This window comes from Pinus tabuliformis, chromosome 1_2, assembly GCF_031772625.1.
Source record: "Pinus tabuliformis cultivar Carrire ecotype Pingquan chromosome 1_2, CPIR1, whole genome shotgun sequence".
Taxonomy (NCBI): domain Eukaryota; kingdom Viridiplantae; phylum Streptophyta; class Pinopsida; order Pinales; family Pinaceae; genus Pinus; species Pinus tabuliformis.
In genome coordinates this window covers 424956036-424974456 of record NC_142298.1, presented here as the reverse complement: position 1 = coordinate 424974456, position 18421 = coordinate 424956036, and the positions used below count along the sequence as shown (strand labels likewise).

At 37.1% G+C, this 18421-nt stretch overlaps 1 protein-coding gene across 1 annotated transcript; it reads right to left on the bottom strand.

Annotated features, from left to right (window-relative positions):
* Positions 1 to 5114: 5114 nt before the first annotated feature.
* Positions 5115 to 16430, bottom strand: LOC149206163 (disease resistance protein Roq1-like). The gene is made up of 10 exons (XM_089397613.1): positions 15530 to 16430; positions 14608 to 15394; positions 8351 to 8406; positions 7617 to 7813; positions 7463 to 7584; positions 6963 to 7283; positions 6549 to 6810; positions 5874 to 6296; positions 5188 to 5594; positions 5115 to 5123 (listed from the first exon to the last, which is right to left on the bottom strand). The coding sequence occupies exons 1-10, from the start codon at positions 16054 to 16056 to the stop codon at positions 5115 to 5117; spliced, it is 3111 nt and encodes a 1036-aa protein (XP_089253739.1). The 5' UTR covers positions 16057 to 16430.
* Between the last annotated feature and the right edge of the window lie 1991 nt (positions 16431 to 18421).

The window sequence follows — 18421 nt, the reverse complement described above, 5'->3', positions numbered from 1 at the left end:
TGGAATTATGTAGTTATAATATTATTACATCACATGCAGTTAGCCCACCTGCAATAACCATTTTAACACTTATGGCGCCCATGCTAATAACCTTGTATAACTATTTTGGTTTTCACACTAATAAATCTTATATTCATCTTGTTAATAACCTCTTATATGTTAGTGTTAATCCAATGATATCAAATGCTAATAAATCTCACAGTCCCTATAACCCCTATGTTTCCACATATTAATAACCCTATGATCACCATTCTAATAATCTTTAATTTCTTTATAAGTCTAATACATATAATTCCTATGGTACTAATGTTAATAACCTTTGAGGTTCATGTGTGAATATCCCTTAGGGCTAATATTCATAGGTGGGCTAATTTTCATGTTTTTTTACAAAAACGATTCGTCGTTATTCATTTTTATAGTATAAAATTTAATGCATTAGAAATCACCAAAATTTTATAAAGATTGTATCATTAGTTTTAATATTTTATAAAAATATCATCAAACATTTTAGAATTTGCATATTAGGAACTAGAAAGATTTACCAAGATTTCTAAACTTTAAAATGAATTTCCATCTTTAAATTTTTCCATAATATCCCCTTACCCCTATAAATCTATATTAATATAACTACTAATCATATATACTAATATAACACTAAACCCCTAATTTCTAATAAAACTTTTAATCTTTTACTAATATAATCACATTCTAATCATTTCTATACTAATATAACCCTTAACCTCTATACATATATAATTTATATTATATAAGAAACCTTATTATTATAATGCATGATTAATAAATTATAACTTAAAGATTAATATATGAGTGGTTAAGAGTTTTGGTAAAATTATGAGTTAATATATAAATGTGAAAGTTTATATTTTGAGTTATAGAGTATTACAATGTAGATATATTAATACAATTATATGAATAAAGGTGGTTGATATATTTTAATTAATATTATATTTCATTTTTTGAAACTACAATTATATTAATTGATATATATCAATTACTTTTACTTATATAATTATTCTAGTGATAATGATGAAGTCAATCTTATATTCTCTATATTTTTTTACATAAATTGTTATCTATATGGTACACCATAATGCACAAATTTATATTGGTAAAACTTTATATAAAGGTTAATGTAAATACAATTATTATCTTCAATATTTTCATATTTTATTATTCATTATTCACATAGTACAATAATTAATGATATTGAGAGTTCAGGTATAATAATTCACAATGCATGTGCATATAATTACAAGAAAGTAATTCATCTCAAATTTATATGGATAACAAGAGTTACTTGGTGGTAATGTCACTGTTTTTTTTTGTATATAACATTACTACCACATGACCTTTTTTTTTAATTTATCATATTGATTTGTAAAATATAAGTAACATTGTTTTAAATAAAGCGTTTATGTGTGGTTCTAAAGATCTTGTAAATTGGTTTTATCACTTCTATTGTTCAATTAAAATTTTACCTTTGCATTTATTAACCTAAATATGTTTTAATAGGTTTTAATGGTATAATTTTATTCAGTTGAATTTTTTTTATATAAAATAGTACCTTTCATTTGATAAGATCATGAATATAATAAGATCATAAATAAAATATAACGCTCAATCTATATCCTTTTAATTGTAACACTCAATCTATATCTTTTTAATTGTATAAACTTTAGGAACCAATTATATTCATTGGTTTATGGATTAATGTTGTTTTTATGAATTTTTAATATTAGTTTAAATTTAAATTAAAAATAATAAAATAATTTATTTAATAATGAAATATTGTTTTCAAGATTGTACCAAACTTTTATGAGCCTTCAATTAACTCACTCCTCAACCCTCTCCTCTCCTCCATTACCATACATACATATAACTCATTTATGGTGGGATGTTTAAACTTCAATTTTGGAAAAGTTTAAATTTCAATTTTGGTGGTTTCCGTGATCGGAAGAAGTGATAAACACCACCGACAAAAGCATTTTAAATGAATTGTAAGGGAGAGACATGATTTCTTTGAGGGCATCATTTATATCTCCCACTACTTGTTTTAGAATCTTGTAGCTTCCAAATGGGTAAAATGTGGCTCTTGTTCGCATAAATGAGTAGTAAATACCGTCATTCCCATTTCACATGTCAGCGCATTTTTATCGGATTATGATATTATATTTTTTCTAATTGATCATCAATGATTACAATATAAATACAAGCAGCATAGATCTATTTTAAATAGGGATCTCACATGATTACAGCTTAAATACAAGTAGCATAGATCTATTTTAAATAGGGATCTCACATGATTAAAGCTTAAATACAAGCAGCATAAATTTATTTTAAATAGGGATTTCACATGAGTTCATAAGGATCCAATTTCTTCTCATCCAAATTTCACGTCCAAATTTTTTATGAACAAATATTATTTGAATGTTTTGTATAATTATTTTTTAAATTTTTTTATTTTAACCCATATTAAAAAAAATCAATTTTAATAACAAAAAACACCCTTACATATTATGCTGAGCTATAAAATAAACCTGTCAGCTCACTAAGCACGATTGACAATATTAATCAATAAATACAATATTTAAAAACATTATTACAATATCTAAAATTAATGAAAGTAGAGTAAATAATATTCAAGTGTATCTATTAAATAAATAAGCGACCTTCATTTTTGGCCTCTTAGATAAATACAGAATGAATAAAAAATAGTGAACAGATAATAAATAGAGTGAATAAAAAATGGCGAAAAGTAAGATCTATAATGGTCAACTATGTAATCTTAAACTAGGAATTCTCTATTTCTGAAACACACTAATACAGGTTATAAAATTAAAATCAATTCAATCTAAGCCTGAAGGCAAAGCATGAAACAAAAATGAGGAGCATCAGAGCCTAAGTGATCCTCTCCAAATTTTCGTCCTTCACGTCAGATGTTGCAAGGTAATCACAATATGTACCAACTTTTGGAAAGACAACTAAGTTTTCACAAGAGAAGCCATTATATGAATAGATGACTAATAACCGTGTGTCCGCAATTGAAAAACTCAGAACCGAAGCCGCTTCATGCTGAGAAGAAAATTGAAGTTATTGTATTTAAATTGAGAGTGTGGGTTCAGAGATTGGAGTGAAGTATGTAATGCAAGAGACCCAGGAAAATATTAATAATAGTGAAATATAGATGCTCTTAGTAAATGAATCAGGCACAACCTTCTTAGAAGCAGGTCGGGTTAGATCCTAGGCCTCCCTGAGTTAACAGCAGCCTGGGACCAATCCTTAGTACCTATGGAATACAGACTACCCCAGTCTTATACAATAAAATTATAAAGATTAGAAATAACCGCTAAGGAAAACCATTATCTTTCTTGACGAGAGAAAGAAAGTTGTGATTATAACAAGATGCACAAATTTCTGTGTTAGTATTCCACTTGCACACTGCTTTTCATAATATAATGATTATTCCGAATTTCCGATATGTAACTTGAGTATGGACCAAGAACAAAAAAAAACGCAAAAAGAAAGAATAATAAACTGTAAGATACAATGTTCTAATGTGCATGTATACGTATCAACTAAAACAGGAAAAGGAGTTATTCGGGAAACCGTATTAACAAACACTCCCTGCAAGAGAACTATGAAAATTATAATAATTATAATTATTGAAAATTCAATCTTAAAATAAACATACTTATAAATATAATTAAATTCAATCTTAAAATAAACATGGTTATAAACATAATTAACAAACTTTTTTTTTTTTTTTCTTTCGAAGGTGGCAAAACCTATCAAACTCAGGTGTCAAACCAACAGTGAGGACAGCCATCTCTGGCTGCTATCCGCGAATATCGGTTTAACTCATCACTGTTATCAAGGAAAACCACGCCACCTGTAATAACCCGCTGGTGGTCCGTAAGGGAGCAGGCTTTCACTCCTGCCAGATGCCTCTGGGTCTTGGGCCGTTAACCTGTTTCCTTACATCCGAGGAAGACGAGCTCTTAGCCAAACAGAAGCAGTTTTACGGCATACTCCAGGCCGAACATAATTAACAAACTTAGCAGTGAAATTAATGTATAAAATAAATAGAATATGGAATAAAAAAAAGGCACTTAATTAAGTACAGTAGCATCCGTCAGTGAATGATGCGCATGCGCCCTAACGAGCAGAGATTTATAAATATTCATAGAATCTTAGAAAATAGAGATAATTAACTAACTTACCAGTGAAACAAAATGTTGAATAATAAAAAAAAGAAACGTACTAAATGAGCATATATTTATAAATATTCATATAACCTTGGAAAATAGAATAAATATTCATATAACCTTGGAAAATAGAAAGTAAGGTTAAAATTATAAAGGCAAGATAACCTTGTTAAATATTCCTATCACCCTAGAAAATGGAAAGGAAGGTAAAAATTAAGGTAAAAATTATAAAGACAAGATAAAATGTATGGTTCTTCTCAAGAAGAAAACTTTTACCAATAATATGCTTCTTCTCCATCCAAATGAACAACTGCAGCTTCCATTTGCCTGCAAGGTGCATAAAGCTTGAAGTTTGTTAGTCTGCACACAATCCTGAAAAACTACGTTGAAAACAAATACTGAAATTGATGCAAACTATACCTTCTCGTGATAACCATGGCCAGTAGGTGAAGGACTGATTGTTTTCAGAGAATATGATAAAAAGTATCATCAGATTTTAGGAAAAGACTCTCGGCTTCTTCCTCCGCTTCTTTGCGCCGGCTTTGTAAAACCACATAGCCGTTCTATTCAATTTAGGACAATCGATCAATTGCAGTTTTATATGTCCATTTGGCAATGTTCCAACCTCCACCAGTTCTTGACAATCAACCGGCCAGATCTCAAGAGGTTGGAGGTTGGGGCAATCAACCTCCACCAGTTCCTCACATTTCCTGATGTTAAGATGTTGGAGTGGTGTTGGCAATATTTCAAGTTCCACCAGATTGTCACAATGCTGGATGCTAAGATCCTGGAAATTGGGGCAAACACCAGTAGGAAATGATCCCCCTATTTTCCTCAATTTAGAAAAGTTAGATATTTCCACTTTTATTGCGAGTCCATGTTGCGATGTCACGACCTCTGCCAGAGATTGTGGATATTGAAATGGCATAGATTCCGCCCAATCTTCGTCATAGAATTCCGCCCAATATTCGTCATAGTGTGTCAGCTCTTCTGGTGCATTGGGCAATGTTCCCTCCACTAGATCTTCACATTTCATGATGTGAAGATCTTGGAGGTTGGGACACGCACCCGTAGGAAATGGTGCCCCTATTTTCCTCAATTTAGAACATTTATACAGATTCAGTGATCTTAGTGCATTTGGCAATGTTACCTCTACCAGATCTGGACAATTGCTGATGTCAAGATATTGGAGGTCGGGGAAAACACAAGTAGGAAATGATACCTCGGATATATGTGTGTTGCGCAGTGTCAAATGTTGGAGCCGAAGCAAACACCTCTCCAAATTACTCGATGTTCTTTCTCCTCCCGAATCTGTCAAGGTTTCATTTTCCCCTTCAACCGCTTTAAAATGCAATTCTGGTGAACAGCCTTCCACCCTCAAATCAACCAACTGATTCAACAGTAGAAAGGAATCCGGCAAACGTTTCAAACTCCGGCAGCTTCGCAGCTCCAAACACTTCAAGTTCCTTAGGTCATTCCCGAAGGAAGGCGGCAGCTCTGGTGAACAGTCTTCCACCCTCAAATGAATCAACTGATTCAACAGTAGAATGGAATCCGGCAAACATTTCAAACTCCGGCAGCTTCGCAGCTCCAAAAACTTCAAGTTCCTTAGGTCACACCCGGAAGAAGGCGGCAGCTCTGGTGAACAGTCTATTACCGTCAAATCAATCAACTGATTCAACAGTAGAAAGGAATCAGGCAAACGTTTCAAACTCCGGCAGCTTCGCAGCTCCAAAAACTTCAAATTCCTTAGGTCACGCCCGAAAGAAGGCGGCAACGCTTCTAAGAAAGGCGTTTCTAATACCAATCTTTCCAAATGGCATGCCTCTCCAGTGTCGCTTGGCCATTCTGTTAAGTTTATAAGGCACAACAGTAATTTTTCCAGGGACCACTGATGAGCAATTTGCGGGGAAAAAACTTCGATGCGCCATTCGGGGAAATACATGTATTCAGGGTTAATCTCTAGAAAAGTTCCACCGGGGATGGTTTTCTTATCGCAACCCCTTAAGTCAAGATATTCAAGCTTAATTAAATTCCCAAAGGAGTCGGGAAGCCTCTTCAAGCCGTGTTCTGGGCTGGGTAAATTCCCGGAGCACTTGGGAAGCCTCTCCATGCCACTGCAGTTAAACAGGTCGATATATTGTAGCATCGATAAATTCCCGAAGGATTCGGGAAGCGTCTGCAAGCCACAGCAGTAAGAGAGGTTGATGCGTTCTAGGCTCGATAAATTCCCGAAGGTGTCGGGAAGCCTCTCCAAGCGAATGCAGTAAAACAGGTCGACGTATTTTAGCGTCGATAAATCCCCGAACGAGTCGGGAAGACTCCTCAAGTCGGTGCAGTAAGACAGGTCGATGTGTTCTAGCCTCGATAAATTCCGGAAGGAATCTGGCAGAGAAATCAAGAATTCACCGCGCAGAACCAAGTGTTTCAAGGAACGCAGAAAACAGAATTCCTTTGGAATTTCACCGAACCACATTGACACTACCACCATCCGTTCCAGGTGCTTCAACTGCCCTATGGACTCCGGAATGATAAAGAATCCACAAGAATTATTAATCCACAACTCTCGCAACTGCAAAGGTGGCTGCAGCATGTTCATGTGTTCCAATTATTATAAATATAATAGATGATTGTCCTCTACATAACTCTTCTGATTCATTTGTGTTATGTGGTGCCCTATTAATAATAGCAAATAAGCATACGAACCTTTAATTCTTGACAAAAAATTATATTTACCTGCAAATCCTCTTGCCACAAAGTTTCCAAATCATAGCCCTGCACATCTAACACCCTTAACTTCTTCATTGGAATATAAGGAGGGAGGGAAGAGCGGGAACACTCGCGGCAGCGAAACCATAATAGATTTGGTGAGTCGACCCCCTCCAAAAGGCATTTCAAGAGATCATCTTCAATGCTATTGTCATGAATATCAAGAATTTGTAAGTTTTTCATTTTGTAGCGTGAAAAGGATGCACGCTCATCATCCTCATCTGTGTCTGAACGCTCGTCATAATGTTCCCGACGAGATGTTCTAATTCCCCGCACTCTGGTTGCTTCCTGTGCATTTTTTAAAATCAATGACGAAGTAAAAAACTGTACCCGGATTTTTATTGAATGAATCAATGACGAAGTAAGAAACTGTACCCGGATTTTTATTGAATGGTCTATAGAATATTGAAAGATTGACTAGATTTTTATTGAATGGTATATAGAAGATTGAAAGATTGACTACTTACAGAAGATTGTTGCAACAAATCCTCCATGTGCTTTGTCCCACACCAAAGACGACACGGGAATCCTGATCTATTAGCAAGATCTCTCCCCATATCTCTGAGGTGATCATGCATTCTTATACCATGTTGCACTTTTACAGCTGGTTGTATTGCAAAAACATGTCAATTGGAAATTTATAATTGTCCTCTACGTAGACTTCGACTAGGCATTTATTCAGTAGACTTTGAAACCCGCGCTTCCCATTCCAACCTGATGCGTCCCATACATTTATGGCAGTATCCCTGTCTATTCCTATGAAAAAACAGGCAATGTCAAGGAAAATCTGTTGTTCTTCTCTTTTAAGTGCATCGTAACTAGTGCAGTGATGTGTGGTTTAACGGTAAGTCAAACGGGCGAAGCTCGGGAGACCAAAGTTCAAATCTCATGGAGTACAGTGACCTGCTGTGGTGGCGGCTAGAGGGGCGGACCCCCCCTGACCGCTGGGTCTGCTCTTGCTAAAATCATAGGATCTTAGCATACCCGACTTGCAGGGGGTTGGTTATGCTCTTGGTGTTATAGTGGCAGCAATGAGGTTTGATCCTGGGTCTCCCGTGGATTAAACTTGATAGTTACCGATTCACCATGTGGTTAAAAAAAAAAAAAGAAAAAAAAAGTGCATCGTAACTAATCTGAAGGCTCTTTTGTGTTGAAGTCATAATTCCAACTGCGCAACCGTACATCCCCAAAACCGCTCAACAAAACCATAAACCATTTTATGCATATCGGACCGCTTTTGCGTGAAAGTGGTTTCCGTATTTTTGACTCCGATACGATTTGGTGCAGACACGTGGCTCTCCCCATACGTCATCATCTCTGACATATCGGGACGTAAAGTTCAACCCAAAATTGGCGTCCGATATTCTCCTCCACCGTCAGATCTGCTCCCGAGCTCTCCGTCGTCGATTGCCTGCAGATGCATACGAGCCAGCATTTAATATTTACTTGGATTTGAAGACTGGTTGACCGCGGTAAAATAATTAACGAATTAAATGTTCCCGTAGAAGTATTGGTAGGGGCTTTAAATTTTAATTTTTTTTATACGCAGGAAGGTATGGTGAATTTAAAAGAGGCATGGTCATTTTGTTATTATATTCACGCAATGTCCAAAAAAATATAGAAGCTCGTACATTATGTAATTTTGTTTGGTTGACTTTTTTTTGTGAAATGACTCGAGGTTTACATAGTAGTGAATATGAAACTGTTGATGTATTGTATAAGTTGTAATATGTGAGAGCTCGGGGGGCAGCGAAAGAGGAGAGAATTTGCACAGCAGTGCATGAAGAAAAGAACAGAGAGGAGCGCATTTGTTTTGTAAGCATGTGTAAATTTTTGTTTTTATAGCAGTATGTAAAAGAAGGTTTTACACCAGTAAGTAATATGTTTTCACAGCAATGAATGTAAATGAGAGTTTTACCCAGCATAGTAAATTCTCATGTGGAGACAGAGTAAATGTTTTGTTGAATGTATTTTGTGGTGAATCCCTCTCAGCAAAGAGGATGAATATGTATCAGGCATATATTTTAATGAATAGAAATGTTTTTATGGTGGTGAAATCCTTTGTTCCTTAGTAATTTTTTTTAAAGCTTCCCTGTGCACAAAAGATCCTGGAAAGGTAGAAACAGAGCATTGCCTCTGTGGAGTATTTTCTTTGTTTTTGGGATTTTCTCAGAAAAATCCCCAACAGTGGTATCAGAGCTGGCTTAGGCTCTTTGAAAGTGTTCAAGAAGCTGAAAGGAGGAGTCTTTTGTTGCAGCAGTAGATCTTCTCCAGCAAAGTAAAGTCTCAGGCAAAGGATTCAGGTATTCCAAAAGTTTTTTTTATGTGTTGCTGAAGAAGCAGTGAGTTGTTTTAAACATACAGTCAAGGATTTAGAGGCATAGATCAGAATGCAAGGAATGGCCAGCACAAGCACTGGTATGGGTATGTTTAACACCCAGCTCCCACAGTTTAATGGGAAGAACTATGACTACTGGTCAATAACTATGACAGCCCTGTTTGCCTCTCAAGATTTATGGGAAATAGTTGAAGATGGTTTTGAAGAACCAGCAGATGAAACTGAGTTCAATGCATTAACTCAGGGAGAGAGAGATCTACTGAAGAGCAATAGGAAGAAGGATTCAAAAGCCCGTGTGTTGTTGTATCTAGCAGTAGACCAGAGTGTGTTTCCAAGATTAGCAGCAGCTAAGACAGCCAATGAAGCATGGCAAACCCTCAAGACAGCCTATCAAGGCATGGAGAGAGTGAAGACAGCAAAACTACAATTGCTGAGAAAGTATTTTGAGAATCTGTGCATGAAGGAGTCAGACAACATTGACTCATTCTTCACACATGTAATTGGTTTGGTCACACAGATAAGGACTCATGGAGAAACCCTTGAAGATAGGAGGATTGTGGAGAAAATATTGAGGGTCTTACCCTCAAAGTTTGATGCGATTGTCACCACCATTGAAGAGACAAAGGATCTCTCAAAATTTTCAGTTGATGAGCTACATGCATCACTGATAACACATGAGCAGAGGTTGAGTAGAAATGAAAACTCATCTCTAGAGCAAGCCTTCAAGACCCAGATATCTTTTGGAAGAGGAAGAGGTCAAGGCAGAGGAAACAAAAGAGGAAGAGGCAGAAGCCAGAACAGAGGTGGAAGGAACATCCCAGCAAATGCACAAGGAAGAGGCAGCAATCCAAATCAGAACCAAGGCCAAGGCAGCAGCCAACAAGGAGGACAACATCATGCTCAAGGACAAAGGTATGAAAAATCCAATGTCCAATGCTATTATTGTAAAAAGTATGGGCATTATGCCAGTGAATGTAGGAAGAAGCAGCATGATATGAACAATAGAGAAAATGCAAATGTCACTAGAGAAAACAACAGCCAAAATAATGTGTTGTTAGCTTGTAACATGGCTGAAACAAACAGTGAAGACATATGGTTTTTAGACTCAGGTTGCAGCAACCATATGACAGGAAATATAGCCTTCTTTTCTGCCCTTGATAAAAATATGAAATCAGAAGTCACACTAGGAACTGATAGTAAAATCTTTGTTATGGGAAAAGGAGAGGTAAAAATATTTACAAAGCAAGGAGAAAGGAAAACCATAGCAGATGTCTACTATGTCCCCGGAATGAGATGTAACCTCTTGAGTATTGGACAGCTTGTCCATAAGGGGTACAATGTTTTCTTTAAAAATGATGTATGCACCATCATGGATATAGCACCAGCAAACGATGCATTGCTGAGGTAAAAATGACAAGGAACAGGATGTTCCCTCTCAGGATCAGGGCAGATTTGAAAAGCAAAGGAGAAATTGCAGCAGTCACCCAAGAGGCTTTCCAAAGCGTGCCAAAAGATGAGAATTGGTTGTGGCACTTGAGATTTGGACATCTCAATTTCGGAGGTCTAAATTTGTTGAGCAGGAAAGGAATGGTAAGAGGACTACCATTGATAGAGAAACCAGACAGCCTATGTGAAGGTTGCATTTTGGGGAAACAACATAGAGAAAGTTTTCCATCAGGTAAAAGCATAAGGGCAAAAGCACCCTTAGAGATCATCCACTCAGATTTATGTGGACCGATGCAAGCTCCATCATTAGCAGGCAGCCAATATTTCCTAACATTCATTGATGACTTTACAAGAAAGACTTAGATATATTTCCTTAAAAACAAAAGTGAAGTGTTTGAGAAATTCCAAAATTTCAAGGCATTTGTGGAGAACCAAAGCGGGCTGCATATTAAAGTTTTGAGAACTGATAGAGGAAGTGAGTATATCTCCAAGGAATTCCTGAGATTTTGTAGAGAAAATGGAATTCACAAACAGTTTACAGCAAGGTACACCCCACAGCAAAATGGAGTTGCTGAAAGGAAGAACAGGACCATCATGGATATGGCGAGGAGCATGCTAAAGGCAAAGCATTTGCCAAATGATTATTGGGCTGAAGCTGTAAATTGTGCAGTGTATATTTTGAACAGGTGCCCTACAAAAGCAGTGATGAACAAAGTGCCGGAAGAAGCATGGAGTGGGAGAAATCAAGGTGTCACCCACTTGAGAGTTTTTGGATGTGTGGCCTATGCACACATTCCAGATCAGCTAAGGAGGAAGTTGGACAGCAAAGGGGAGAAATGTCTTTTCATTGGATACAGTGAGGAATCCAAAGCCTACAGGTTGTATATCCCATCCACCAAGAAGTTTTTCGTCAGCAGAGATGTTCAATTCATTGAGGAGGAAGCTTGGGATGGAAGCATAGAGAAAACAGTGAATGTTAAAAACTGTTTGTCTCATGATGAAGATGATGAGGAGGTGGCTGAAATGGATCCCCAAACAGCAGCGCCAACACAAGGACAGCAAGGGACACCATTGAGGATAAATGAGAGTGCTTCTCCAAGCACACCACAAGGAGGAAACTCAAGTGCATCATCAAGCACTTGCACACCAAATGAAAGAGGTAAGAAGTTTAGAAATCTAAGTGACATTTATGATGAAGGAATGAATTCCTTATTTGCCTTGTATTGTCATGTTGATGATCCTATTCATTTCGAAGATGAAATCAAAGATAAGAAATGGATAGAAGCTATGGATGAGGAGATGAATGCCATAGAGAGAAACAAAACATGGGATTTGGTTGAGCTACCAAAAGGTAAAGAAGTCATTGGAGTAAAATGGGTTTACAAAACCAAGAGCAATGCTGAAGGCAAGATAGAAAGACACAAGGCAAGGCTGGTTGTCAAAGGGTACAAGCAGCAGTATGGGAGAGATTATGAGGAGACTTTCGCACCAGTTGCAAGAATGGAAACCGTGAGAGCAGTGCTGTCCATAGCAGCTCAAAACAAATGGAAAGTCTACCAAATGGACGTGAAGTCAGCATTCCTAAATGGAGTGTTAAAAGAAGAGGTGTACATTGAATAGCCTCTAGGCTATGAGAAGAAAGGTGAAGAGCACAAAGTGTGCAAATTGAAGAAGGCTCTTTATGGGCTAAAGCAAGCGCCAAGAGCATGGTACAGCAGGATAGATTCTTATCTATTGGATAATGAATTTGACAAGTGTGAAGGAGAACCCACCATCTACATCAAAGAAAAAGATGGTAAAATTTTGATTGTTGTCTTATATGTTGATGATGTGATTTTCACAGGTAATGATGATCAGCTCATTAAGAATTTTAAATCAGTCATGAAAGAGGAATTTGAAATGACTGACATGGGTTTCTTGAAATACTTCTTAGGCATAGAAGTAGATCAAAATGAAAAAGGAATTTTTATCTCACAAGCAAGATATGTAAATCAAGTATTGAGCAGATTTAACATGCAAGAATGCAAGGCAGCGATCACTCCCACAGTAATGGGATTAAAACTCAGCAGAGAGGACAGCAGCAAGGATTTTGATCCTAATTTGTACAAGAGTATTGTTGGCAGCCTTATGTTTTTAACAGCAACTAGGCCTGATATTATGTATGCTGTTAGTTTAATTTCCAGATTCATGGAGAGGCCAAAGGAGGCACATTGGCAGGCAGCAAAAAGAATTTTAAGGTATGTCAAAGGTACTAAAATGTTTGGAATTTTATATAATGTCTCAGAACATTCAGATTTGATTGGATACACTGATAGTGATTGGGCTGGAAGTGTAGATGATCGGAAAAGCACTTCCGGTTATATTTTTCATATGGGTTCAGGAGCCATTTCATGGGCTTCTAAGAAGCAGTCCATTGTAGCATTATCTACAGCAGAGGCTGAATATGTGGCAGCTACAGCAGCAGCATGTCAAGTAGTGTGGATGAAAAGAATGTTGAGAAGCTTAGGCCAAGAGCAGGCAAAAGCGACAATAATTTTTTGTGACAATAGCTCAGCTATTGCATTGTCAAAGAATTCAGTGTTTCATAAGAGAACGAAACACATTGATACAAGGTTTCACTACATCAGAGAATTGGTGAACAATGGAGAAATTGTCCTAGAACATTGCAGGACTCAAGAACAGGTTGCAGACATCTTGACAAAGCCTTTGGATCAGAAAAGCTTTGAATTTTTGAGGAAGTGTCTGGGTATGACTGAATGCCCAGCAGTTGAAATTAAAGGGGAGTGTTGAAGTCATAATTCCAACTGCGCAACCGTACATCCCCAAAACCGCTCAGCAAAACCATAAACCATTTTATGCATATCGGACCGCTTTTGCGTGAAAGTGGTTTCCGTATTTTTGACTCCGATACGATTTGGTGCAGACACGTGGCTCTCCCCATACGTCATCATCTCTGACATATCGGGACGTAAAGTTCAACCCAAAATTGGCTTCCGATATTCTCCTCCACCGTCAGATCTGCTCCCGAGCTCTCCGTCGTCGATTGCCTGAAGATGCATACGAGCCAGCATTTAATATTTACGTGGATTTGAAGATTGGTTGACCGCGGTAAAATAATTAACGAATTAAATGTTCCCGTAGAAGTATTGGTAGGGGCTTTAAATTTTAATTTTTTTTATACGCACGAAGGTATGGTGAATTTAAAAGAGGCATGGTCATTTTGTTATTATATTCACGCAATATCCAAAAAAATATAGAAGCTCGTACATTATGTAATTTTGTTTGGTTGACTTTTTTTTGTGAAATGACTCGAGGTTTACATAGTAGTGAATATGAAACTGTTGATGTATTGTAATGTAAGTTGTAATATGTGAGAGCTCGGGGGGCAACGAAAGAGAAGAGAGAATTTGCACAGCAGTGCATGAAGAAAAGAACAGAGAGGAGCGCATTTGTTTTGTAAGCATGTGTAAATTTTTGTTTTTACAGCAGTATGTAAAAGAAGGTTTTACACCAGTAAGTAATATGTTTTCACAGCAGTGAATGTAAATGAGAGTTTTACCCAGCACAGTAAATTCTCATGTGGAGACAGAGTAAATGTTTTGTTGAATGTATTTTGTGGTAAATCCCTCTCAGCAAAGAGGATGAATATGTATCAGGCATATATTTTAATGAATAGAAATGTTTTTATGGTGGTGAAATCCTCTGTTCCTCAGTAATTTTTTTTAAAAGCTTCCCTGTGCACAAAAGATCCTGGAAAGGTAGAAACAGAGCATTGCCTCTGTGGAGTATTTTCTTTGTTTTTGGGATTTTCTCAGAAAAATCCCCAACATTTTGTATCTCATCCGGCAGTGTTTTTCTAAGTTCCTCCAATTCATTTTCCCAGTAAGGTTTATTGGTGTTTCCACCAAGAAGCCCACCAAAGACTTTTAAGGATAAGGGCAATCCATTGCAAGCCTTTAAAAAATTATCAACCAGATATTCAAATCCCCGCAATGGACGGGGATTGCAGAAAGCATGAAAGCAGAAGAGCTCTCTGGAGCGTTCTGTGTTAAGGCCACTCAACTGATAAATTGATGACTCTTGTACTCCTGACCTTGCAAGGACATCCTTGTCACGGGATGTGATCAAAATTAAGCTATCATGGTGTAGGTCATTCAGCTGGGGCAAAAGTGCAAATACTTGATCCTGGTGATCTACATCATCTAAGACTAGTAAAAATTTACAAGACGATAGATGCTTCTTGAGTTTCTCAATACCTGCATGCCTGTTGTCTATATGCAATTCCAATTGAAACAAACCCTTGAGAAGTTGGCTCTGCAAGGAATGCAATGATTTTTTAGCATTTTCTCTTACATCAGATAAAAAGTAAGATTTACTGTAATCTGAGCTCTTCCTGTTGAACAGTTCAAGAGCTAGCGTTGTCTTCCCCACTCCACCTAAGCCGGTGATGCCGACGACCTGAACTCTTCCGCTGCGCTGTTGAAACAATACTTTCGTTTCAAAATCTTGTACTTTCTCCTCCAAACCAGTGGGATATCTAGCCACATTCAATGGTGTTTTAAAACCTTTTCTTAAAACAACTTCAACGATCTTTTCCACGAGTTCACCCTCGTCGCTGGTTATTCACCCAGCCACCCACACATATATATTAGTTAAATTATAAAATTAATAAAACCATAAGTATCATTTTTGCATAGTGGATTTTGTATGCAAAATAAAATGGGAAGGGGAGAAGAGTCAAAGTCCTCACCCGTTAAAGGCCTCGAGATCTAACCCACTTATGTCTGCAACCCGTGAAAGAGCATTTCTCCAGTTCCCAATAGTTTCGGAGTCGTAACGGGGTTGATTATCAGGCTTTGTCTTATTTTCGAGGTTGCGTAGAGATGTAGCATAGACTCCGTAGCCGTGTGTCCTCCGAAGTTCAGTGGGCTGTACATGGTGAAACACTGGAATAATTGGAGTCCCAGACTCCAACATGAGCACCAGCTCTTGCAGACACCATTGCGAATCGGCATATGTGGGAGAAAAAATTGCAACGTGGAGGGAGGCGGCGCTAATAGCGTTTTTTATTTGACAAGGAAAGTCTTCTCCCTCTTGGAGTTCCTTGTAGTCGAGAAAAACTCGCAGTCCATAGGAAATGAGGCGGCGATACAGATGACTGGCGAAGGTCTTCTTCACGTCTGGCCCTCTATGGCTGATGAAGACGTCGTAGCAGGTATTGTTGTTGGAATCAGCAGCGGTGGAGGTGGAAGCAGCAGCGGAGGTGGAAGCAGCCATTGTCGTATGAAAAATAGAAACAGAGATGGGAAGCCCTCGGATGAGATCGATACAAATTGCTAAGGAGGGCCTGAGTTCAAGAGTTTCCAGAGGGCGGATGAGATCGATACAAATTTGCTAAGGAGGGCCTTAGTTAAGGGTGTTTCAAAATGGCCAAAATATTCAAGCTTATCTATATAAACATCATCAATACTTTTGGATACTCGTACTAAATTTCTTCTCAAAATCAAACGAGCGTTAATTTGTGCGGGGGCTCCACACGCATTATACTGTACGCTCCTCTGCAACTTTGACACGCACAACCAACCGCGCACTTTCATATATCATATAAAAAATTGAGATTGTCCAGCCAACCGCGTGGGAAAGGAATTTGCTTTACAAGTGCCCGTCGCCCTCAATTCTCATCAATTTTGTTCTCAAAATCAAAAGAATATTGACTCTTTCAATTTTTTCGAAGTTCTTTATATATTCCCCTGATAACACCAATTTATTTTTCCCTCCTTTACTTTGAAATTCTTTTTAATATAAAATTAAAATGATTTTCTGCCACCTCTAAATTCCGTATTCAAACAAAAATCATGTCTATGATTTAGACACAAATTTCCTATGATTCTCTCCCACTTTTCCTCTCCATATTCAAACAATGATCATAAGATCTTCCCACTTTTCCTGTCATTCAAACAATCATCATAAGATCTTCCCACTTTTCCTGTCCATTTTCAAACAATGATCATAAGATCTTTCGGTGAAGCAAACCAGAAAGATCCAAGAATAGTTCAACCAACCAAATTTTAACACGTATAAACATAAAGAAACAAAAAAATCACGATGAATAATTACACATGTGAGAAGATCTTCAAATTAATATGAATAATTAATATGCTTCTTCAAAACCCCTCGCTAAGAGCACTCCCTTGTGAAGATGGGCATAAGCACCATACAAAGGCTTAATCCCTTCTTCTTTCATTCTATCCAAGAATTGAACCTCCAAGATTTCTTGTCTTGCAAGCTAAATTAATAGTTATATAATAATATGTAAATGCTTTTGGCTAGTAGCCACTATCAACCATGCTCTCAAGTACTATGGATGCCTCTCCGAATCGTTTTCAATGACAAAGCTTAGTATAAATGAGGTTATAGGTCATTCAATCAGGAGGACAGCTTGTGGTCTTCATCATCTCCAATAGAACATGTACCTTACCCATTTGGTCGTTCAAAAAAAACATTATTATAAGTGTACTAAAGGTGACCACTCTCAAGCCACAATTAACGCTTACCTATTTTTTCCAATACGAATAAAGATGCATTGGCATGATTCTTTTCACAAATAGACGCAATAAGCATTTCATAAGTGTATCTTTTGGGAGAAAACCCTAGCTTATCCATCATTCAATTGACTTTATTCATCATATCTTAATCATCATGTCAAGATATCTTAATCATCATGTCAAGTTGTGGTAAAAGAAAATATTTTCACAAAATAATTGTGAAGAGCAGGTAACAATTTTTTCAAACTCCTTTGTAGGGTTCAAAGTCCTTAGAGTGACCAAGAAGATTGGTCAACTTTTTATATGTTAAAGTGTTATGCATGTATCTTGGTTGTAGTTTGGACCATTGGAAAAAAACTCAGGGCCAAGCTTGGGAACATGTTTATTCAATACCATCTATATCAGTCCTTGATAAATCTGAATGCCCAATTTAGTTAAAGTTTCTTCTTTGTCTTCTTCACCATTTTTTTCTAAGACTTCACATATTTCACTTGGGGCTTCCTCTAGCTTCCACTTCTTTTTTCCCTGGGTTTTTTTTCTCCGGTTTTGTTAAATTCATGCAAGGCCTATTCATCTTCTTTGTTATTTGTATCCCCAATTGAAGTCATTTTGAAAGTCATGGAAGGTATATTTTTGTGTCATTGTAATGTTGGAGAGCTCCACCCCATGTTTTCATTCTGTAGCCTTGTCTTTTGTTCTTTTCCTGCAATCTTCCTTCTCCTTGTTTCATTTTCATTCCTTGTCCAAAAAATTAGTCTTCTCTGATGCAATTCGATTCCACTTCCCCTGGTGCTTGTTTTCTAGTATGGATCGAATCGTCTCGACACATAAGAGTTGATCCACATGTCTCTTTGTCCCTTGATTTTTTATTTATTTTCCTCATCATCCTTATTTTTTTTGTCTTCTTGTAAGAATATTGCATGGAATTCACTATAGTTCCACTTAGCCCTATGTCCCTTGCTTGCACACCTATCATTCTCCATGGATGCCACCAAACAAGTCAACAACCGAAGAAGCTTTCCCCCTCCTGATCTCTATAGTGCATGTCCCTAGACTCAACCCATGTTTAATTAATTTAATTTACAATAAATGGGAAA

Bases quoted from the DNA above. Each gene is read 5' to 3' on its own strand.
- LOC149206163 (XM_089397613.1), bottom strand. From the start codon at position 16,056: ATGGCTGCTTCCACCTCCGCTGCTGCTTCCACCTCCACCGCTGCTGAT. The intron at 15,395-15,529 runs GTGAGGACTTTG...GTGAATAACCAG, and splicing joins GATCTCGAGGCCTTTAACGG to CGACGAGGGTGAACTCGTGG. The intron at 7,585-7,616 runs TTTTGCAATACA...TAAAAGTGCAAC, and splicing joins TAAATTTCCAATTGACATGT to ATGGTATAAGAATGCATGAT.